The sequence below is a fragment of the Neofelis nebulosa genome, chromosome X, assembly GCF_028018385.1.
Source record: "Neofelis nebulosa isolate mNeoNeb1 chromosome X, mNeoNeb1.pri, whole genome shotgun sequence".
Classification (NCBI taxonomy): Eukaryota; Metazoa; Chordata; class Mammalia; order Carnivora; family Felidae; genus Neofelis; species Neofelis nebulosa.
Genome location: NC_080800.1, coordinates 34,106,718 through 34,130,408, shown reverse-complemented (window position 1 = coordinate 34,130,408; position 23,691 = coordinate 34,106,718). Strand labels below are relative to the sequence as shown.

Genomic DNA, 23,691 nt, shown 5'->3' with positions numbered 1-23,691 from the left:
ACCTACAGAAGTAATACTTATCCAAGCTGGCACAGCTGACTAGTATGAAAGACTATATAAAGTATATAAAGTATGTGGTATATAAAGAATGCAACCAGGGTGCAAGTCTTCTCACTCCCAGGTGAGTATTCTTTCTATTTTAGATGCTCTGTGTTCATTTTAACATGGCTATGCCTCTTGTTTGCTTTAAAATGTGTTTTCCCAGAGGGTGATGGGCATTGAGGAGGGCACTTGTTGGGATGAGCACTGGGTGTTGTATGGAAACCAATTTGACAATAAACTATATTTAAAAAAACAAAATAAAATTTATTTTCCCCTAATGATAGTGGCACTTCAGGAAGGTGGGATATGGAGAGATGGTGGTAGCACTTAGATGGATGGAAAATAGGTAGGCATGAGATTTCACTTTGTGTGTGTGTGTGTGTGTGTGTGTATGTATGTCCTTGTAAGCATTTCAACCATGTGAATACAGACGTATTTAATTTTTTTTAAGTAAATTCAATTTAGGGGCGCCTGGGTGGCTCTGTTGGTTAAGCATCTGACTTTAGCTCAGGTCATGATCTCACGGTTCGAGAGTTTTAGCCCCATGTTGGGCTCTGTGCTGACAGCTCGGAGCCTGGATCCTGCTTCGGATTCTGTGTCTCCCTCTCTCTCTGCTCTTCCCCTACTCATGTTCTGTCTCTCAATCTCTCTCAAAAATAAATAAACATTAAAAATTTTTAAACAAAAGCTTTAAAGTGAATTCAATTTCAAGATGCGGTTTAATAAGCTCTTCAAAAATGCAGAAGTGCAGAGCATCTCCATAAATGATATTTTAGAAACCTTTCTTTTAGTTTTTTTTTCCCACTGAATTTCTACAGAGGTCATATTTTAACAGATTTAGGTTGATTTATCTTTATAACTTCAATCATCTTCTGAGAAAGACTAGAGCTTGGAAAACATTTCTTGCCATGTCTCTTCCTGACGTGTACGGTTGGAGAGCTCACATTTTCTTTTGTGTAGTTCTTTGCTACTTGAAGTGTGGGCCCCAGGACAGCAGCATCTGCATGACCTTGGTGCTTGTTAGGAATGCTGAATCTTGGGCCCCATCTCAGGCTGGCTGAATCTGAATCTGCACTTTAACGAGATCCCTAGGTGATTCAAATAGATATTAAAGCTTTAAAAGCACTGGTCTAGATTACATAGCAATTGCCATTTTGGCCAAAGCTAGTGTCCTGAGGTGGCAAGCTGGAAGGTACAGTAAAAAAAAAAATCATCCCTCTTATTAGATATGACAAATTTAGGCCTGATCCATAACTTTCCATTGCAAAGGGAGTCATAATTGGTTTTTAAGCAGCCACAGTGGAGCTTGAATCTCTGCTGGTCACTGTATTAGGTCAACAATGAGGATGATGTTGACGATAATAATTATAATAAATTTATAGTGTATTAGATATGATACTAAATGCTTTACAGGTATTATTTTAATGCTCACAATAACCCTATCTATTCCCATTGATAGATCAGTTAAAAAATTACCGGGTAGTCTTTTCCAGCCTGTTTTTCTCTACTCCAGAGGTTAAAGGCTAAAAACTACATTTCCCAATGGCCCTTTGTAGCAACATGGATGGAACTGGAGAGTGTGATGCTAAGTGAAATAAGCCATACAGAGAAAGACAGATACCATATGGTTTCACTCTTATGTGGATCCTGAGAAACTTAACAGAAACCCATGGGGGAGGGGAAGGAAAAAAAAAAAAGAGGTTAGAGTGGGAGAGAGCCAAAGCATAAGAGACTCTTAAAAACTGAGAACAAACTGAGGGTTGATGGGGGGTGGGAGGGAGGGCAGGGTGGGTGATGGGTATTGAGGAGGGCACCTTTTGGGATGAGCACTGGCTGTTGTATGGAAACCAATTTGACAATAAACTTCATATATTGAAAAAAATAAAAAATAAAAAAAAATAAAAACTACATTTCCCAGGAACTAAGGTGCAGGCATGCCACCCAACTGTATCTACTCGAGTCTTAGAGCCATAAGGGTGCAATGTGCAATGGAAGCCATCCTCTGGGACATTGGATCTTCTGCTCTGTATGCAGGTGGGGGTATCTGGTTCAGCTGGGGCGGCTGTAATGGAGTGTTTGGCATTTCGTTTCAGGGCCCTTAGGTGCCCCGCTTTGGGGTGGCTGTGTCAGTGGTGGTTAGCTACTAAAAAACCACAATGTTGCTGGGCAGTTGTCTTGCCTGTGTTGTTTCTGAATATGTGGTATCTGAGAATGATTCACTGCACCTTCTTTCCCCAGAGCTTCTGGGCACTGCTAAATGTCTTTTAATAAATTCCTGTATTACCTTTTTATCTTTCCTAAAGTGGACTCTATTTGCCAGTGAGACCCCAGTAATTGAGATCAGTTAAATTGCTAAAAACTAACAAGCGGTACGAAATTATGGCCCTTGGATATTCAGTTTTCCAGAGAAGAAGGTGATGTTTAGAGTATTGTAATGCAGAGATGTGGGGTTAATATTTCCTTGAATAGCAGTAATGAAGATGAAACTTATGTTAAAGGGACCAGTGTTTTCTAAGATTAGTTTTGTTGCAATTCTAGAAAAGTTCAATACCTAAAACAAATATATCCATCTGGCCAAGTCAAGTAGAGAACCAAAACAATTATCTAGGTAACTCATGAAAGGAAGAAAGAGAAGAGGAAGGAAATAAGATTTCTTTGAATCCCCATTTTGTGCCAGGGACTGAATTAGAGGCTTCTGTAAACATTAACAAGGCGATTGTAAAATAAGAATTATACAGTATAATGGTTGGCAGGCAATGGTGGCTGGTGTTCAGGCTGATCAAGAGCAGTCAGAATTTTTATTAAAATCTGTTTGGAAGGGGATCAATTGTACACCATTAAAAATGCAATATAAATGCTAATAAGCAATAATAATCTATTATGAACTTCCTGGGGAAAAAAATAGATGCCATATGAGCAAGTCAGGTAGGTGGATAATCTTGGTTGCAAATTACTTACCAAAAGGCATGAATGACCAAGTTAGGGCCGCACAGAGAACCCCTTCTTAGCTTCTGTTCCCTATTGCTTGCTTACCATGATTGTCCACTTCCTGTTTTCAGCCTCTGGGAATACTAGTGATCGTGGAGAATAAAACACTTCATCATCCACTTCTTCTGGCTTTCTGGGCAAGCAGTGTAAAAATGTCCAGTCAGAGGCAGCAACTTTAGCAGTCTAAAGAAGAGATGGGATAAGACTGTGTTTTGACTATAATACGTGGCTATCAAATTTGTCTTGTCATTTATTTATTTTAAAGTTTATTTATTTATTTTGAGAGAGGGGGAGAGAACGCGAGCAGGGGAAGGGCAGAGAGAGAGGGAGAGGGAGAGAATCCCAAGCAGGCTCCGCGCCGCCAGCACAGAGCTCAATGCGGGGCTGGAACTCAGGAACCGTGAGATCATGACCTGAGCCAAAATCAAGACTCATACACTTAACCAACTGAGCCACCCAGGTGCCCCTGTCTTCTTCAGTATTTAGATATACATATGGCACTGAGTCAGAGACCAAATGCAAAGGCAGAGACAAAGGGGCAGAATGATGGTTTAACCTCAAGGCACGGAAGGGAAATGTAAATGGTACTTTCAACGTAGGGAATTTTATCGTCATTTTCTTTGATTTGGGAGATCATCACTCCAAATTAAACCACTCACTCATTTTATGGTTCTCTGTCTAGAGGGATTGCGGACATTTCAGTAAAGAGCCCTGTTGGTACAGTATGTGGCTGATAGCAAAAGTCACCCATTACACTCCCAATATATTTTAAAAGTCGCCCTTAAGGGACTGTGTTCTATTTTGAGCTCATCTCCAAGTTATGGATTTTAGCAGCTGAAGCATACTTCATCACTAATTAAAACACCTTTGAAAAAGAATGCTGAGATAGGAGTGCACAAAGCAGGATTATGGGTAGTATGCACTAGATGTTTCCTAATGCAAAAGTCCTAACAGTTTTAATTTTCTCCAGCTACTAATTCCTGAAAGCTGCATTTCCTCAGCCATTTCCATTGTTCACGTACAGATTCAAAACTGCATTCCCTCATAATTTCTTACCTCAAAATTACTGCCTATACACTAAAATTTTGTTTTACTTCCCATACTTATTCTAGGTTCAGAATCTTCTGAATTTCTAAAGTAATGGCAGAGGAACATGGAAAACGAATAACATTTGAACCAGTCATACATCAGTGGGATGAATGTTCTTCAAGCCTGCAGTCCCAGCACCACAAAAATGCCTAAGGCTGGTCAAGGCAAGTGCGAGGTAAACCACAAGGAATTTAGAATTTCTCTATGAACCTGTTTACCTGTTTGCCACATATATGACAAAGGATTCACCATAATATATAATTCCTATAACCAATAATAAAACGGTAAAAACAAATAGGAAATGGGCAAAGGGTATGATAACAGTTTATAGAAAAACACATGGGAATGGCCAATAAACGTGAAAAGATGTTTAACTTCATTAGTAATCAGGGAAATGCAAAATTCTAAAAGCATGAGATATAGATTGTAAAAATGAAAAAATGTATGTAACAACTAAGGATGGAAAGAGTGCAGAGAGAGTATAAATTATCGATTCTTCTTGGATGGCTATTTAGCAGCATTTATCATATTTTTTAAAGTATATACCTCTTTACCTAGAAATTCTTTTTCCAGGGATCTATTCTCCAATAATACATGAACGAAGAAATCTGTATAAGGATATACATTGCAGCATTGTTTGTAGTTGGGATAATTGGAAATAGCCTAGTTTATCAACATAAATCATGGTCCACTCATACTTTGGAATTTTATGCAGCCACTAAAAAGAATGAAAATTGTTTAAATAAATGGACAAGAAAATCTAAGATTTGTCAAGTGGAAAAAGTAAGAATAATATATCTAATATGCCTTTTATGAGAAATCAGTAGGGGGGTGTGTGTGTGTGTGTGTGTGTGTGTGTGTGTGTAGGCATATATAAATACGCAGGAAAAAAATTTTTTTTTAATTTTTAAAAGCCTGGATGACTCGGTTAAGCATCCGACTCTTTTTTTTTTTTTAACGTTTATTTATTTTTGAAGGAGAGAGAGAGACAGAGCGTGAGCCAGTGAAGGGGGCAGACAGACAGGGAGACACAGAATCCGAATCAGGCTCCAGGCTCTGAGCTGTCAGCACAGAGCCCGACACGGGGCTCAAACTCACGAGCTGTGAGAACATGACCTGAGCCAAAATCGGACACTTAACCAGCTGGGCCACCCAGACACCCCTTAAGCATCCAACTCTTGATCTCAGCTCAGGTCTTGATCTCAGAGTTGTGAGTTCAAGCCCCTCATTGATTGGGCCCTGTGCTGGGTGTGGAGCCTACTTAAAAAATATATTTTTTAAATGCACAGGAAAGGTCTGCAAAGAGGCACATGAAACTGTTGAACAGCGGCTACCTCTGGAAATAGTCACTTAAAGGAATGAAGGAAAGACGTTTTCACTTTTTATTTTTCAAACTTCATTCTATTGACATGGATAAATAAGGAGCTTCTATATTTATATATTGCTGGGGCGCCTGGGTGGTTCAGTCAGTTAAGTGTCTGACTTCAGCTCAGGTCACGATCTCACAGTCTGTGAGTTCGAGCCCCGCGTCAGGCTCTGTGCTGTCAGCTCAGAACCTGGAGTCTGCTTCAGATTCTGTGTCTCCCTCTCTCTCTGCCCCTCCCCTGCTCATGCTCTGTCTCTCTCTGTCTCAAAAATAAATAAAAACATCAAAAAAATTATATTTATATATTGCTTTATCAATAAAATACCTATTGCAACTGCTCAACCCCTTTCTCCACCAAAACAGACTAGTTGCTCTGCTGACAAAATCCCAATGTCCACTTGCCTTGTAGAGTATTCCTCCAAAACAGCGGTTCGCAAAGTGTGACCCTGGAGCAGTATCACGGGGGAACTTGGTCCAGATGCCAGTTCTTGGGTCCCAACTCTGACCTACTAACTCAGAACCCCCTGGGGAATGGCGTCCTGCTCTCTCTGTATTAACAGCTCCAGGCAATTCTGAGGCATTTTCAAGATTGAGAAGCCTTGCTTCAGATATTAATGAAAGGCATCAGATTAGATAGGATCCCCCTGGGAATGCCCTGGAAGGAGTAAGCAAAACCAAACTGGACTTGAAAGTCCTTAACTACTAGAGGCAAGGACTAGCCTGAAGAACATAATTATGCCGCTTCTCTTAGAGGAGAAATCCGAAGAAACTGCATGCGACAAGAAGTAACAGTGTCTCTAGAGAAAATGCCTCCGTGCCTCCGTTGCTGTGAGAGGGAAAAGCTTGCTTCTTCCTTCTGCCTGGGTTTCAGATTCCTTCACCCAGGACAGAAGTGTCTTTCCAAAGGACATAGCTAATCTTCAGGAGGAGAGAAATCCCTGGAGGATACAGTCAGCGAGTCCTTTACAGGGAATGAAAGAACAGTCTGCCCTCCCCAGAGTGAATGAGTGATTAGATGGTGCTGGCCTTTCTGAATGGAATTAATGAACCTTCCGAGAGGCATCAATTTGTACCTTCATTGTAACCTGGTAACCTTGGAAAGCCTGGAGCCGCTTTTTCTTCTCCTCTTCTTGTCCCATGCTTATCCAAGTGTCTGTAATTAACACGTTGCCTCCACGAGCCGCTTCCAAAGGATCATGCGTCAGCGACATCTTGGTGCCGTTCTAGCATACACAAGCGTGCCAGTTAAACAACTGGGGCAGAGAAAGGCGATTGTAACTTTACATATAAGGACCATACCTCCTTGGCATACTGCTCTGCCAGCTTGGTTACACTGGGATCCGGCTCATAACCCTGCAGGAGGAAGAATTCAACCGTTTGTTAGGCAATTGTAATGTATTAGGCTGTCTTATATATATGTTATTTTCCTTTCGACAATATTCTTGCTCTCCTTCCCTTTGTTGCTTTAAGTTGTAGCTCAATGTGCATTCGGCAGAATTTACATCTAGAATGTAAAGCTTAATAGTGCTTTTTGGAATTTAAAAAAATTGGTAAACTGAATAGGTAACCCATCTTTCTTTTATTATCTTTGACAGCTTTAATTATCAAGATAAACAGGGCGTGGCGCTTTCCAGCTCTTGGTAGTGCCTCTTCTTGTTCCTCTAATAGCCTAAGAGGATCGTATACATAATTCTACTAATTATGCTAATGAAATTTTATCTCAGTCTTTCCACTTTGAGCTGTGTGGGTTTTTTTTTTTTTTTAATGCTTTTTCGTCTGGAGTGCTTTTCCCCACTCATTTCTTATGGATAAACGCTTTCGGGTCTCAGCTCAAATACTTCCACCTCAGAAGAACATTCCCAGAGCACCCCAGCGAGGCACTAACAGGCCAAGTGCACACCCCTTATTCTTCTGTACTCACTAGCAAGTGTTCTGAGTGCAGGGCGCGTGCTTAGAAGTGGCATTTACACAGCAAGTACACTACTTTTGCTCAAATATATGTGAATGGGACGGTTTGGTGAGAGCAGGGTCGGGGCTTGGGTGAGACAAGCGAGGTGCCTGGGACACAAAGTCTGAGCAGGCCTGTCAGGGTCTTTGCGGGGACAAATGGTGCACCCTAAGAGCTTTGCTTACTTAGCCTAGTCCCAACTCCAGGTGAGGGGACGTTGCGGGGGCACTAAAGCTTCCTCCCTCCTCACCCTCCCATCTGCTTTGTACACAGCAGCAAGAATTGTTTTCTCTGAAGCCTGCAATGTTTACTACTTGTTTCTGAAGTCAAAGCTGATTGAGAGTATCAAGGCTCCCCCCACCCCAACCCCAACATTGCCTGTTTCTGTCTCTTTTAATTCTCCTCAACATCTTGCTGCAGGAAAGCCAATCTTATTGTTATCCCTGTACATGTCTTGCCCTTTTCTGCCATCTCAGCCTTTCACCCTTGAACACCCCCCGCCCCCGTCCCCTCCTGGGTGTCTTCATTGGAACATGTCAGCTACTCTTTCATCAAACCTCTAGCCCAGCCTCACCTCTAGACCCTCCGTATGGAGGTCTTTTCAGTCCGAACACCACAATTATTCTCACCGCCCCCTCCGTCCTTCTCATTTTCCTCAAATCTTAGCACTTCTTATGAGCTGGTTTTTATAAATTCTCAGCAGAGCATTGTGGTGCACACTGTGATATGCCACTCGGATCCCCGCTTCATGAATAAAGGACCTATTCCCCCAGCTGCTGGGTGTGCTGCCAGAAGGTGGCTTTCAGCCGTCAGCCCTCTTGGGGCACCGCCTCAGCTGCAGATAGTGGACTCATCCAAGGTCACATACCCTTCAGGGGCGACCTTCATTCAATGACTGATTGACAGGAGGGGATGGAAACCCTCCTCCCTCCTCCCAACTTCAGAGCAGCTCTAAATGGCCATCTCAGATCTAGAAGTCTCAGTAAGGCCAGAGGAGGCTGCTGTTGGGCCTGCCCTGCAGCTCGGCTTCTTCCCCTGCCCATTCCTGCTTCCTTCCCTGCCCTTCAGCAGGTGTTGATCTCCAGAGCATGTCCTAATAAATACCCTGTACACCAAACTCTGTCTGAGACTCTGTCTCAGAGTCTACTCCTGAGTACCTCAACCTGCAGCAGGCACGTTAAGGTTTATTCATTTGAAACCGGTTTCTATTTGCACCTGATTGTCTACCATAGTTCCTTCTCTCATTACAGAATTCGTGAAAGCAGCTACGCATGATGTTGATGATGATGGCTGCAGACATTTTAGAAGCTATTAACCTCCTCAATACCCATAAATTCTGGAGGTTTTTCTTATCAGGATTTGAGGAAGGTAATTAATAAGGCTTGGCTGATTTAGTAACTAATATCGTGACCATTCATACTGGTAAACATAAATGAAGAGACTTAGCCAATACCCTGTGTGCCTCCTGCCCTGAAAATTTAGCCTTCCCTTTAGACAGCAGGTTTTATACTCCTTACATATAATCATTCTTACAGAAGGAATCAATAAGTACTTAGAGAACCAACAGAGAGGTTTGGGAATTAGAAAATCACCCAACCTTGCACGCACTGGGCCATGACTGAGAATACAAAGAAGAATTCTTTACTCACAGCTCAGCCTTCAATACGAAATCACTCATTGGCTTTTACATAAATCTTAAAACCAGAGGAAGAAGGTGATTAACAAACCCAGTTCAGTCTAAAATTCACTTAGAACAATGTTAAAATCATTGCCATCAATAGTTTATGGAGCAATTTTACAATCAAGGACAAAATTATGTTTTCTCGAACATGTAAGTTATTCTAGGCTGAAGAATGGGGAAATAGATTAATTAGGGCCTTGGGAACTTCAGGGCTTCTTTTTAAAAAAAATTTTTTTTATGTTTATTTATTTTTGAGACAGAGAGAAACAGAGCATGAGCGGGGGAGGGGCAGAGACAGAGAGAGAGACACAGAATCTGAAGCAGGCTCCAGGCTCTGAGCTGTCAGCACAGAACCCAACGTGGGGCTCGAACCCATGAACCATGAGTTCGTGACCTGAGCTGAAGTTAGACGCCCAAGGGGCTGAGCCACCCAGGCACCTCAAGGGCTTCTTAAATTTACAATAAATCTCCTAGCTTTATCTTTAAAGGAAATAGGCCTACTTATAAATTAATGGAACAACTTCTGTACTATCAGACTTTCCTGAAGGTTTTTTAAAACTCTTACTCCCACCGAAATTTAGCCAAGTTTTAGTACTCTTTATCATTTAAATGAGTTTCTGCATGAGAACAATACTGAAATCACTTTGTAATATTAGAATTTTTTCCTTTGGTGTTAATAAAACATCTTTGACATGCAATGAAATGTTTAAATCGTATAGTTCTCTGACAGAATAAAGCCTTTCCAGAAACATCTTCTAGCAGGGAACAATTATTGTTAATATACGTTTTATCTGTAAAAACTAAATACAATAATAGTTTGCACTAATACAGAGCCTTTCTTCAAATTAGAATTATAGCCAGAGTGTGTGCTCTTTCCATAATGTGAACAGGAACCGCCTTAAGCCCGTGTCACATCTGACCCTTTATTTCAGTTTACGCTGAAGGAAAGAGAGTGATCTCTCTGAGTCCCCAGAGTTGACTATAAGAGGGCAGCTTCTAATACATGCCATTGTCCATGCCTGACATTGCTTCTATGGCAAGTGTATTAGGTAGAACAATATCCTCCAAAAATTCATCCTCAGTCAGAACCTCAGAATGTGACCTTTTTGAGGAGGGTCTTTGCAGATGGATTAGGGTGGACCTAAATTTAACATGACTGACGTCCTCATAAGAAGAGGGGCATCTGTACAGAGAACATAAAGGAAAGAACATGGAGGCAGAGACTGGAGGGATGCAGCCACAAGCCAAGGAGGCCTGGGGCTGTGGGGAGAGAGACTAGGAAGGATCGTCTCCCGGAGGCTTCAGAGAGCAGGGCACTGCCACCATCTTGCTTTTGGACTTCTAGCCTCCAGAACTGTGAAATAATACATTTGTGTTGTTGTAAGCCCCCCAGTTTGTGGCAATTTGTCATGGCAGCCCTTGCAAATGAAGGCAGTGGGGCGCATTGACTCAAACTGGTTCAGCAAGAACACTGGGGAAAAGCATTTTGTTTTCTTTTTCTTTGGCAGGATGCAGCAGACGATGCTGGTGCTGTACCCAAGTGCCATGCTAGGATCCCTTTTTACAGCTTTCCCCCCTCTCCCCATTTCAGTAGGCTTGGAACAGCACTTGCAGCCCTTCTTTGGAAGACAGCGCTCTGGCTTCTCGGCTGCGTGTCCTGCCAAAATCACCAGGGGATTTGCCACTCTACCTCCCCCTGCTGCCCTTGACCAGTGACTGATTCAAAGGATGAAGGCCCACCTTCCTTGCTGGGGTTGAGACAATGCTGGGGCATAAGTTACACTCCCGAGCTCACCCATGGGATCAGGCGGAAGCTTCCTTCTGTGGGATAGTGCCCAACATGGCATTAGAGTGAGCAAATCGTATAGTTTGCCTGGCAGTCTCCCACTTTCAGCAATGATGGTCCAATGTCCCTGGAAAGTCCTCAGTCTTAGGCAAACGGGATAGGTTAGTCACTATAAATGGCCCTCTTGCTTAGATTCTTCCCTTTCTCTGTCCGTCTCCCTTTGGAGTACTTCTTTAATAAGTCCCCTGTACCCAAATCCTCATCACAGGGTCGCCTCGTGGGGAACCTGGCCCTAGACAGTGGTGCAGGAAGCGGTGAAGAGGGCAAAAAAGCCTTGGGGATTTGGATATGTCCTATTGGAGAAATTCAGCCATTAATCCACATTGTGTAACTCATGTTCCTGGTGATTGGCAAATAAACATCTCAAACTCAAAAAGAGAAGCAGGGAGTAATTTTTAGGCCTCACACATTCCCCTCTGGATATCTTAGCTTATCCAAGTGAACCCTCACACTGAGTACAAACAGCAAACACATGCCTGGTTAGAAGCACACTAGTGCACATTAAGTGTGAATACTCATCTCTTAATAAGAGGGCCAGTTCTATCTTTTACTTTGTTTCTGAAATGGTTTCTGTTTTGGAGAGTTTTCCCTTCCAAGACTCCTGATAGGATATTAGTAGCCAATCAGAAATATTATGGGGGAAATATCCAGTAGCAATGGGGTATTTAACAGGTTCTGTGGCGATCCTTCAGGACTGGTTTGTGTATGAGTCTCTTGTAGGGTTATTTTTTACCCTCTAAAAGGCCTATTTATTTTGTATGAGGCTGGGTGTATCTTAACAGAGGGCTTCTCCTGGGAGATCTACACTTTTTTATTTGGGTGTATTTACTTATAGATTTATGTCATTATGTAGGTAAAACATTTGCACGTTAAGAAATTCAAACCATGTTAAAAAAAAAAAGAAATTCAAACCATGTTAAAAAAAAAAAGGAAATTCAAACCATGTAAAACGATATACCATGAAAATAAAGTCTCCCTCCTTTCTCTGTCCTTGAACCTCCCAGTTCCCCTTCTCAGAGGCAGCTACTGTTACAAGCTTCTTACATATCAAAAGGGTTACTTTGGACCTATGAAAGAAGTCATGCTTCCCCTGCATTCTGTGTGAGATTAGCAGCAGGGTAGGAAGTATATGGAGGGCACTGTCACAGCCATGAAGGACTCAGATTTAAAAAGCTAAAGGGCTCCTGGAGTTGAGTTTGAAACACTAAACTGATGTAGATGCCATCATTGTGACCTTCACATTAGATTGACATTTTTCTACTAAATTGCAGTATTAGAAAATGACAACATCCTCTCCATGCCTTGGAAGTTGTATGCTGTCTGGATTTCATTGCTTTCTTCAGTCTTTGTGGTAGCAATGCACAAGGATGCCAGTCATCATAATGGCTGGTTTTAGGGCATTCAAAGGGATAATTCAGACAGGCTTTTAAAAAAGACTCACAGGATGAAAGGCATGAGCCAAGATTATCTCTTAGTGTAGAGATGGGAAATTGGGCACTCAAGAGGCCAGATAGCTGTAATAGTAAGGTTGGTAACGTAAACTAAATTTCGTGGCCTCACCTGTGCTTGCCTTGAATGGAAGAGAGGTTTGCTTTCACTGGGTAATTGCATCTGGGATGATTTAAGAGAGAGTTAGTCTCAGCAAAGAGATTTTCCCTACCTTTGGAGTAGCCGCCTGAAGGTGCATCCCAAATTTTGCGGCACTCATCATGATAGAATGCAAAATGTTGTTCCCATCCCCAATCCAGCTGAGGGTAAGGCCTTTCAGAGAGCCATAGTGTTCCTAAAAGGCAAGCGAGAAGATTATATCCAGGAGGAAGTCCACTTATGTGAAACAATTATTAGGGCTAAAATGAAGGAAACATAGTTTTTAATACTTTGTTGGAATGAATAAACTTTTTTTTGCATTGTACAGGGCCATTCAATAACATGAATGTGCAATCCCAAAAAATAGCAAAACAACTTAATATCTCAAACCAAGACATCATATGAACTTGTACAGAGACTCTTATTTTCATACATTTCAAATCTGAATCTTTGTTGTATTTTTTTATTCATTCATTCAACAAATTGAGTGCCATCAATGTCTAGAGGCTTTCCTTGGTCCTGGAGATAGAACAATGAAGAAAGGAGACAAAAAAAAATCACTGCCTTTGTGGAGCTTACATTCATTGGTATTAGAAAGGGGAAATACAATGCACCTGGAACAGTGGAACGTGGTGGCTGTGTTCCCATTTATACGAAGTTAAAAAACATGCTCATCAATATTCTTGGTTGTTTATGGATACAGATGTGTAAAGTATAAACACATGCCTGGGAATTATAAAAACAAACACCAGGATAATAATTTCTCTGTGGGGTGAGAGGAAATGGGATCAGGGAGAGTTACACAGTAGGCTTCAACTCTACTTGAAATATTTTATTTAAAAACAAAAAAATTCTGGGGCGCCTGGGTGGCTCAGTCGGTTAAGCGTCCGACTTCGGCTCAGGTCACGATCTCTCAGTCCGCGAGTTCGAGCCCCGCGTCCGGCTCTGGGCTGATGGCTCAGAGCCTGGAGCCTGCTTCCGATTCTGTGTTTCCCTCTCTCTGCCCCTCCCCCGTTCATGCTGTGTCTCTCTCTGTCTCAAAAATAAATAAACGTTAAAAAAAATTTTTAAAAACATTAAAAATTAAAAAATTCTGAAGTTACATTTGACAAAACTATGTAATGGGCCCAAAGGTGTTTGTTTGCTTTTTTTGAAGTGTCTGTAGGTTTCACATATTTTATATATTTATAAAGATAATATTTAAAAAAGAGAAAGGCAAAGCAATTTGGAGTCCGCAGAACTATTAGATGGCTAAGCTAGGATTTAAATTCGAGCCCATCTGATTTAGATTGTGTTCTTAATAAGCTGCTGTTTATTCGTTCAACTCCTGCTTTGAGTATCTTCTATATGAAGGCATTGCACCAGGTTCTACAGGGGACAGTGTGATGGATAGGACATTTGTAATCTAGTAATGATAAAGCCCCAGGCGGAAGCATTAAATTATCTGGCATATATGTAAAGCCACACCTGCAAACAGCCACTTGGTATCCTACATTGTTGTATCATCTTTGGATGAATTTTATCCCCATCACCAAAGAGTTTCGAGTTTAACTTCACATTCATATGTGCGTTGCTTATCCAAATAAGGAGGAATATGGACCTATCCAGTTTTCCCTGTCTTCCCAGAATAGTCCATCAACACGGAAACCATGGTTGTCAGGATTCCTGGTGGCAAGCCCGTGTAGATTGGCTGTGGCAACCCAAAAGAGATGAATCTTTCCAAGTTATTCAAGTTTCTAATTTAAGGAGACATAGCTGAATTCGCCTCAGTTCTCTAAATTCTACATGCTCTTAACTCCTAAACAATCAGTATATTAAAATGATAGAAAATGGCCTCCTTCTCAGAAAGCGATTTAGTAGTTGACCACTTTGAATATTCAAAGCACACTCTACCAGTCTTCATTCCCAAGCCACAGAGCCTGATGTATGCTGGATTACATAAAGCTTTTCCATTCTGCATGCTCCAGCCTTCTCTGTTCATCCATTGTGTTAAATATGTCACCAAAAAGCAAAGTAATTGAGAGAACAGGGGATGAAAGGGGGGCTAAAAGAGGTTGGGAGTTGGGTTGAGAACAGAAGGATCTTCGGATCTGTTTTTAACAATGTCCTGTCATCCTTGGATCTTTGGTATGCACACATATGCTATAATTCTTTGCCAAGATGATATTTGAAAACAAAACATCAATACCATTATTTAAATGGCTCTATTTAGAACTAGTCAGGAACAATTTGATGATTTTGCTCTTGTGGAAGGCAAAGAATGAGCCAACCTGGAGTGTGAGGTAATCAGCCAGGATCTGGATAGGATGGTACAAATCGGACAGCCCATTGATGATTGGGATGGATGCTTCTTTAGCCAGGATATCCAGATCTGATTGTTTATACACTCGAGCCAGCACTGCATCTGTCATGCTTGACAACACGCTGTAGCAAACCAAGAAAAGATAATCTAAGTTAATTATGCTTATTAATTCCTTCTTTAATACATGGTCTTAAACAGGAATAAGAAATGCTAATAAATTAGAATTTCTACTAAGTTACAGCTACCTATCAACGTGACAGGTTTAAAAGCTAATAGTAAACATGTAGTCATTACAGAAGCCAGATGGTGTTCCAAAGGTCTTATCCAGTGACCGCTAATTTTATTATTTTTTACAAAGCAATCGTGGGCCTAACAGTCACGATGATGAATTATAATTGGTAAGTGGCAGTTGGTAAAGTTTTAAGGGACAAGGCTAAAAACAAGGTACATTAATGACCTTGCATGTGGCTAATTTTCTTTTGCATTATCCCAGAGACAAATACACATATTCACTATAAAATTGAAAGTACCAGTGTGGCAGCCATGAAGGTGCACACACACATTGTCCCACAAGAGAGAACCTTCTGGGAGGAGTCCCATTAGCTGACAAAATCCAGCTGCTGTACTTTTGGGATACACTGCAGTGTTCCCACTAAGGCCACACTCCCCCCAGGCTGTTCCCAGTGGGGGCACCAGAGTTGAGCTCCAATGGGCACTCTTTGCTCCAAGGTCCCCCACTGGCCTGGCTGAGACTTTCTCAGAGCTGTGCTGCAGTCTCTGGTTCTTTATACCCTACTCCCTCCTTCCTCTTCTTTCACTGGGGTCAGACCTGCATCATGCTCTGAAGGCTCTCCCCGCCTACTCCTGCTTCCTCCCTCCTTGATCCTTCACAATTGTTTCCCCCTACAGATCTCTTGCATGTCTCATTCCATCTTGCAGTCTGCTCCTCCATGAACTTGAACTGACACAGCCCACAATAAATTCCTGCAGGGGCTGAGCCTGAGGAGGTATTCAGCCCTTGTCCCTGCACTCTGCATAGCTATTGGCATCTCTGAAAATATCAGAAAGCGCTCAATATCGTAAACACAAAAATCCACCAAGAAAGCAAGACAATCCAAATTGTAGCCATGAATTCAAACAACACACAGAAAAATAGATGTTATTATTCTCATTTTATAGTAGAAGAACCTAAGACACAAAGAGGTAAAGTAACTTGCCCGTTATCATGCAGCTAATCAAGTTGGAGGAGCTCATATTCAAATTAAAGTCAGTTTAACTCTAAAGTCCATTACAACACATTGCCTCAATTTTGCACATGAAAACATCTGGAAGGAGAGCCTTGGATCCAGATTTTAACTTTTTTCCATGTGTCAGAGTGATGGTGGTTCCTCAGCTAAAGCTAACAAACTAGCAAGGATAGCCTTTGGCTTAAAATCTTGGTTTCTTATTATTTAAAGGGAAACCCGCACAATAAAGGCTTCTAACCAGGGGTGCTTGGGTGGCTCAGTCAGTTAAACATCTGACTTCAGCTAAGGTCATGATCTCACAGTTAGTGAGTTTGAGACCCACGACAGGCTCTGTGCTGACAGCTCCCAGCCTGGAGCCTGCTTCAGATCCTGTGTCTCTCTCTCTCTCTGCCCCTCCCTAGCTCACACTCTGTCTCTTTCTCTCTCAAAAATAAATAAACATTTAACAAAATCCAAAGGTTTCTAACCATTTGAATTTTAAAGAATTCTTTTTAATGGCAAAAAAAATTGGAAAACCTCTCATGATAGTAGTTAGAGTAAATATAGTCATAATTATAGAGTATCTGGTTTGGGGTTCCTATTCTGGTTCTATAACTTACTAGCTATGTGACCTTGGACATGTTATTTCATTTCTCTGTGACTTGGTTTCTTCATCTGTAAAACCATAATAATATCTATCCTATTGAGTTATTCTGAGAATTACATTAGATTACCTATTTAAAGTATATAGTATGATGGCTTATTCATGGTAAGAGATCAAAAAGTGGTAGATATTATTACCATGTCAAAAGAAACTGCAACTCAACACAGTTGAAAAATCAAATAGTCCAATTTAAAAGTGGACGGAGGACCTGAATAGACATTTTTCCAAAGACATACAGATGGCCAACAGACACGGGAAAAATGCTCAAATCACTCATCATCAGGGAAATGCAAATAAAAACCACAATGAGGTATCACTGTACACCTGTCCAAATAGCTAAAATGAAAAACATGAGAAACAGTAAGTGTTGGCAAGGATGTGGAGAAAAAAGAACCCTCACGCACTGTTTGCAGGAATGCAAATTGGTGCGACCACTATGGAAAATAGTATGGAAGTTCCTCAAAAAGAATTAAAAATAGAATTACTATATGATCCAGTAATTCTATTGGGTATTTACCCCAAAAACTTTAAAACACGAATTCAAAAATATATATGTACCCCTGTGTTTATTGCAGCATTATTTACAATAGCCAAGATATGGAAGCAACCCAAGTATCTATCCATAGATGAGTGGATAAAGAAGATGTGGTATACACATACACAATGGGATATTACTCAGCCATAAAAAAGAATGAGATCAAGGGGCACCTGGGTGGCTCAGTTGGTTAAGCATCCGACTTTTGATTTGGGCTCAGGTCATGATCTCCCAGTTTGGTTTGTGAGTTTGAGCCCCATGTCAGGCTCTGTGCTGACAGTGTGGAGCCTGCTTGGGATTCTCTCTCCCTCTCTGTTCACCACCCCCACTCCATTCTCTCTCTCTCTCAAAAAAAAAAAAAAAAAGAATGAAATCTTGCCATTTGCAACAACATGGATGGACCTAGTGGTTTAACTAAATGAAATAAATCAGAAAAAGATAAATACCATATGACTTCATTCATATGTGGAATTTGAGAAACAAAACAAATGAACAAACGAAAAAAAGAGACAAGTAATAAAACAGACTCTTAAAATACAGAGAACAAACTAGTGGCTGCCAGAAGGGGATGTGGGTGGAGGGATAGGTGAAATAGATAAAGGGGATAAGAGTACACTTATCTTGATGAGGACTGAGAAATGTATAGAATTGTTGAATCATTATATTGTACACCTGAAAGTAATATAACACTATTAATTATACTTGAATAAAAAAATTAAAAACAAAACTTTTTAAATGCGTAAAAACTAAAGCTAGTATATATTCAGTATGGTCTTCATAAATTTGTATTTTAATTATCACATATATTTGGGAAATTAGTCCCTCTTATACATCTGAGACATTTTTACTCAATCTTTAGAAAATTATTGGTGCTTATAAAATTCAAGGGCCACTAAAAAAGTTCCCTGACCCCAGAGATTAGAGAGTCAAATACTGAAAATCATATTCCTATAACAATATCTCCTAGACTCAGATTTTTTCAAATTTTCATGGATTTCTCATATCCATAATTCCCAGATTTTCAGATTTCATGGATCAGCAAAATTTCCAAAGCAATATGGAGGTCAACATAAGATTCCCAACTTTTTGTTTAGTAAATTAGGGGCATGAAACAGGAAGCAAATATATACATGTAATATGTTAATATATTCATTTAATTAAAGAAAGGACATTTTAACACCCAAAAAGGTGTGAATGACCTAATCTCAAAGAATGATCCTTGGAATTGAATTAATTTAGCTTATGAAATTCACTATATTGTCTTTATTTTTCCTATTTTACCACTTCTGATAAAAACTTCTCATGGCAGGGCATCAGTGGAGGGGTCAAGTTTGGAAACCAGTGCTCTGAACTATCTAATCACATTGTATGTTGTAACATGAAAGAGGTGAATGAAAGAGCCACTTTAGAGTTTTCTCTTGCAAAATAGGTGATAGTTGGTGGTTGACTTGAGATGCGGGTTTTCAAATATTTGCTGCATATAAAAGTCACCTGGAAAATTTTTAAAATTCTTGGTGCCCAGACCATAATCTTTATCAATTTTGTCAGAAAAATAGAATCTCTAGGGATAGGTATTTTTTAAAACTTTCCAGGAGATTCCAGTGCGCATCCAAGGTTGACAACCAAAGCTAGCACCTCACTCCTCAGATCAACAACATCACCCTCACCTGGGAACTTGTTAAAACTGCAGAGTCACAGACCCCACTCAGTTTCACTGAATCAGAATCTGCATTTTAGCAAGGTTTCCAGGTGGTTAATTTGCATATTAAAGTTTGAGATGCCTAATAAAGACAGAATTGAGGCCACCATATTTTTAAAAGTACCATTCTTTTCTTGGAACCCTAACCAGGCCAAAAAAAAAAAAAAAATCAAGAGATGGCAGCTCACAGAAACAGAGAATTTTGTTCGTAATCTTGTGGCAGGGAGTGCTTTCTAGTTCAACTGAAGGAGAAAAAGCATCTCAAATCCTGAGAAATGAATAATCCACTCCACTAAAGCCTCCTCATTAGAATAACCAGCTGCCCTTTCCCATCGGATGCCCTAAGACAATGGTCCCCAAACTTTGGTGTGTATCAGAACTAAATCAAGAACTAATAAACTACAGAGACCCACGTTCCTGAAATAGGGGAGAATCTGGGTCTTTGTACTATTACCAAGTTTCCTGGGTAACACAGATAACCTTAAAAACGTTGAGAACCACTCTTCTAAGGCATAGGCTTCTATTTAAAATAGAAGAGTTTTAGGTCTTCTTCCTTTTCTTCAAGATCTTAATACAAATTTCTTCCACAGTACAGATATACTGATGCTTCATACTATAGAATACAGGCTTTTAACTCTATCATGATGGAGTAAGTTAAATGGAGATAGATATCCCACTAAGGTCTATAACTATAATTATTAATTCCTTATTTCAGATGAATTAGTTAATTTTATTACACCTAAAATCCTATGAGAGAGAGAGGTAGCAGAGTGTTTGACTGGAAAAGACTTCTTTAAATATACATCACTTCCTAAAAAGTGTATGCATATAGGATAAAAAAAATCTGGATTAACCATTGCAGTTGACCTTCTGGAATCTCATGGAAGGAAAATGGGATTTTACTTCTATTGTAGCTTCTCAAATAATTTTGGGGAGCTAGAACCATGGGCCTCCAACCTCTTATGGTTTCAAGAACTTTACAGTGTATTGTTGAGTTTTGTTAGATTTAGTGTGGTATTGCATGTAACTGTTATCTTAAACATATAGATGAGGAAACCAAGTCCTGGCAAACCTCAAAGTAGTTAGAGCAAGGTTAGAAAAGAATGAAGAAAGATGAGGCTAAAAGAGGGAGACATGAGGGGGCAATTGGAGGAGTCAATGCCCTATAGATACGAATTTTTCAAGAAGATCAAAAAAGGGCTGTTGTAGTTCCCTCCCTTGAACAATCCCAAGAGCTCTCGAAGCAAAGCAGCCAAAAGGGAAACGTGAATTTACTTGCCCTGTTTATAATGCAGAGTTGGTATCCCTGGAAACTGTATGGCCTAATATTATGGGAAAGCACCTGGTCTGCTTTATTGAGGTTGCCCGACACCTCCTAGAAAAGAGGTTCTTGACCTGGGCTACCTGTCAGTACTCCCTATGGAGCTGTAAAAATCCTGATGCCACCTTCTGTCCTTTGAAAAGTTAAAGCAGAAGATGAGGTGGGGGATTCACATGAATATTCTTAAAGGTTTCCAAGTTATTCCGGTATGAAGATAAGACTAAGAACCAATGTCCTCAAAGATAAAGAGAGAAGGAGGGGGACGGTGGGATATTCTGCTGCTGGATAGAACTATGGATCAATGTGGAGGAGGAAAGTCTTAGTAGTTGCTGAAATCTCAAACTATAAGATAAGTAACAGGTAACAGCATGGTATGCTATACTGGAAAGAACAAGATCTCATACACTTATAGAAGTATTTTCCTTTTAGCCCAGTCACTATCAAGAACAGTCCCGTGGCAGCAGCAGTGGCTATAATCTTTTCCCTCTCAACACTTGTAAGTATCCCTAGTGCCTAGAATTTGGTCTTAATATTGTTCTATTAAAAAAAAAAAAAAAGGAACCAGAAACTATTAGAGGATAGTCAATTCTATGTCCTTGCACTGGACAAAAATCAATACATGTCTGTAACACCCTGTTGTTTCCAGGAAGCAAAAGCAATTTTATTTATTTTTATTTCTTTTATATTTCTTTCTCTTTTTAAAGTTTATTTATTTCTTTTGAGACAGAGAGCAAGAGAGAGAATCCCAAGCATGCCCCACGCTGTCAGCCCAGAGACTGATGCAGGGCTCAAACTCATGAACTGGGAGATCATGACCTGAGCCAAAACCAAGAGTCAGACACTTAACCAATTGAACCACCCAGGTGCCCCCCAAAAGCAGTTGTAAAATTGCAGAGGCAGTGCTAAAAGGGAAAAGAATCTACTTAAAGGAGCTCCTATTTGTCAAGTTGTGATCACTTATAGTAATAAAAATCATCAAATACAACAAGTTGTGCTTGTAGAAGTCCATGATGCTAAGAAAAGGATTAATATAAAGAAAATGTACAAAAATATAATTGTAGTATCAATGAACAATGAGTATTACCACGTACGCTTCAATTTATTTACTTAAGAAAGTATTTCTATATAACTATATACATACAGATAGATATTTTGTGGGCTATTGTTAAGTATATTTCTGTTTATAAAGCATAGATGCATATCATTTTTAATATGTGTAAATCACAAAGAATTGCATTAATTTATAAAGCAAATTCCTAGAGACAGTAGAAACTGTACAATAAATGGACAGATGCCCTCAGCATTTGTGGTTTTATATAAAGTGAGGAAGAGCCCAACAGTTAACTAGCACCAGTTACAATATTCAATTTCCAATTAGAAAGATGATACAACCATTTATTCCAAAATAACTTAGTTAACTGTCCTAAAGAAGAGTCTAAATTTTCAGACACCTCCTGTCTCTCTGGGAATAAAACTTCTTGATGACCTAACTAATTCTAAAACAGTGTCATTAAGAAAGGCATATACTTTAAAATATCGCAACCAGGCTAGGTTAATATGTCATAAAAACATTACAGTGGGTCTGCCAGAGATTAAAAACAAAGAAAATCAAATTTAAAGGATACTTTATTTTTGGTTTTTGTAAAAAGTCAGAATTTATATGAAAAATGAAAATCGAGATCCTATGATAGACAGAATAATGCCCCCCCGAAGATGCCCATGCCCTAATACCCAGAACTTGTGATTGTGTTAGCTTAGATGGCAAAAGGAGTTTTGTAGATATGATTAAATTAAGGATCTTGAGACAGATTATCCTGGGGTGGGCCCAATAGAATTACAGTGGTCCTCATAAGAGAGAGGCAAGATGTCGGAAAAGAGACAAGATGCTAGCCGGGCTGCTGGCTTTGAAGGTAGAGGAAGGCTGGAAAGGGCAAGGACTTGGATTCTCCCCTGGAGCCTCCAGAAGGAGCATAACCCCATGGAACCTTTAGACATCTGACCTCCAGAGGTGTAAGATAATAAATCTGTGTTGTTTTAAGTCACTAAATATGTTAAGGCACCGACAGGAAACCCATATAGATCCACGATAAAAAGTGAAAACTATGTCATAAAAAATATATTCAGCCTAGTGGTTAGCAGCTTGAGTTTATTTCATCTTGAACCTACCAAAATTGAGTATTTAGCAACCCATTCAACCTGCTTTCCTAGCCTCCTGAGATGATTTTTTTTTTTTTTTTTTTTTTACCAGATGAGCCTGGTAAAATTACATACATAAGTTCTGAAAAGGTATCAAAGTAGTCTTTTGTAGAATTTCTGACAAATCAGCAATTGATAGAAGTTTAAATTCCAGGACCATATAAGGATAAGAATAAAAGTAGGGATGGGGCACCTGGGTGGCTCAGTCGGTTAAGCATACGACTTTGGCTCAGGTCATGATCTCACGGTCCGTGAGTTCAAGCCCCATGTCAGGCTCTGTGCTGACAGCTCAGAGCATGGAGCCTGTTTCAGATTCTCTGTCTCCCTCTCTCTCTGACCCTCCCCGTTCATGCTGTCTCTCCCTGTCTCAAAAATAAATAAACGTTAAAAAAATTTTTAAAGAATAAAAGTAGGGATAAGAATGTAAAACAACACCTATGATGTCAATAGCGGTGTGGCCAGTTTTGTTGTTAGAATATTAATCAGCTCTGTAATCAATATGCCATTTTATTTATATCTTTTCCTTTTAAAAATGTTTAGAGCATTCAAGGAAATCTGAAATGCTAGGATTATGATTACGTTAAATGTTTAAAAGCATTTGATTATGTTTGCAATTAGTGTTTAAATGGTTGAGGAGACTTGTTTTGTTCATTTGACGTGTATTTCATTTATTGGTTAAGTAGTATGTGAATGTTTAAAGAAGTTGTTCTGAAACTTGAACGCGCATCAGAATCACCATGAGGGCTAGTTGGAAAACAGCCAGTTGTGTCTCTCAGTAGGTGTGGGTTGGGGCCCCAAAGAATTTGAATTTCTTTTTTTTTTAATGCTTATTTATTTTGGAGAGGGAGAGAGAGCAGAGTGAGGGGGGCACAGAGAGAGTGGCACGGAGGATCCGAAGCGGGCTCTGCACTGACAGCAGAGAGCATGATGCAGGGCTCAAACTCCTGAACCAGGAGATCATGACTTGAAGTCGGACGCTAACCAACTGAGCCATCCAGGTGCCCCAGAATTTGCATTTCTAACATACCCCCAGGTACTGCTTATGCTGCTAGTTTGGGGACCACATTTCAAGAGCCACAAAGGAATGTTAGCTATTTTATGTTTCAAGGAATGCTAAATGCTTGATAAATTCATGAGACTAATATGTTGGACAGTAACCAAGGTACAAAAAGTAGGTCCATTCCTTTAGGCACAAAAAGCC

The 23,691-nt window shown here is 40.1% G+C and overlaps 1 protein-coding gene across 1 annotated transcript in view; it reads right to left on the bottom strand.

Annotated features, from left to right (window-relative positions):
- Nucleotides 1-23,691, bottom strand: part of OTC (ornithine transcarbamylase) — a 61,630-nt gene that overhangs the window by 4,851 nt on the left and 33,088 nt on the right. Inside the window, exons 5-9 of the mRNA XM_058714414.1 lie at nt 14,818-14,971; nt 12,621-12,743; nt 6,785-6,838; nt 6,559-6,708; nt 3,076-3,213 (exon numbers count right to left, since the gene is read on the bottom strand). Coding sequence (XP_058570397.1) covers nt 3,076-3,213; nt 6,559-6,708; nt 6,785-6,838; nt 12,621-12,743; nt 14,818-14,971 — 619 coding nt within the window. The remainder of the gene's footprint in view (nt 1-3,075; nt 3,214-6,558; nt 6,709-6,784; nt 6,839-12,620; nt 12,744-14,817; nt 14,972-23,691) is intronic.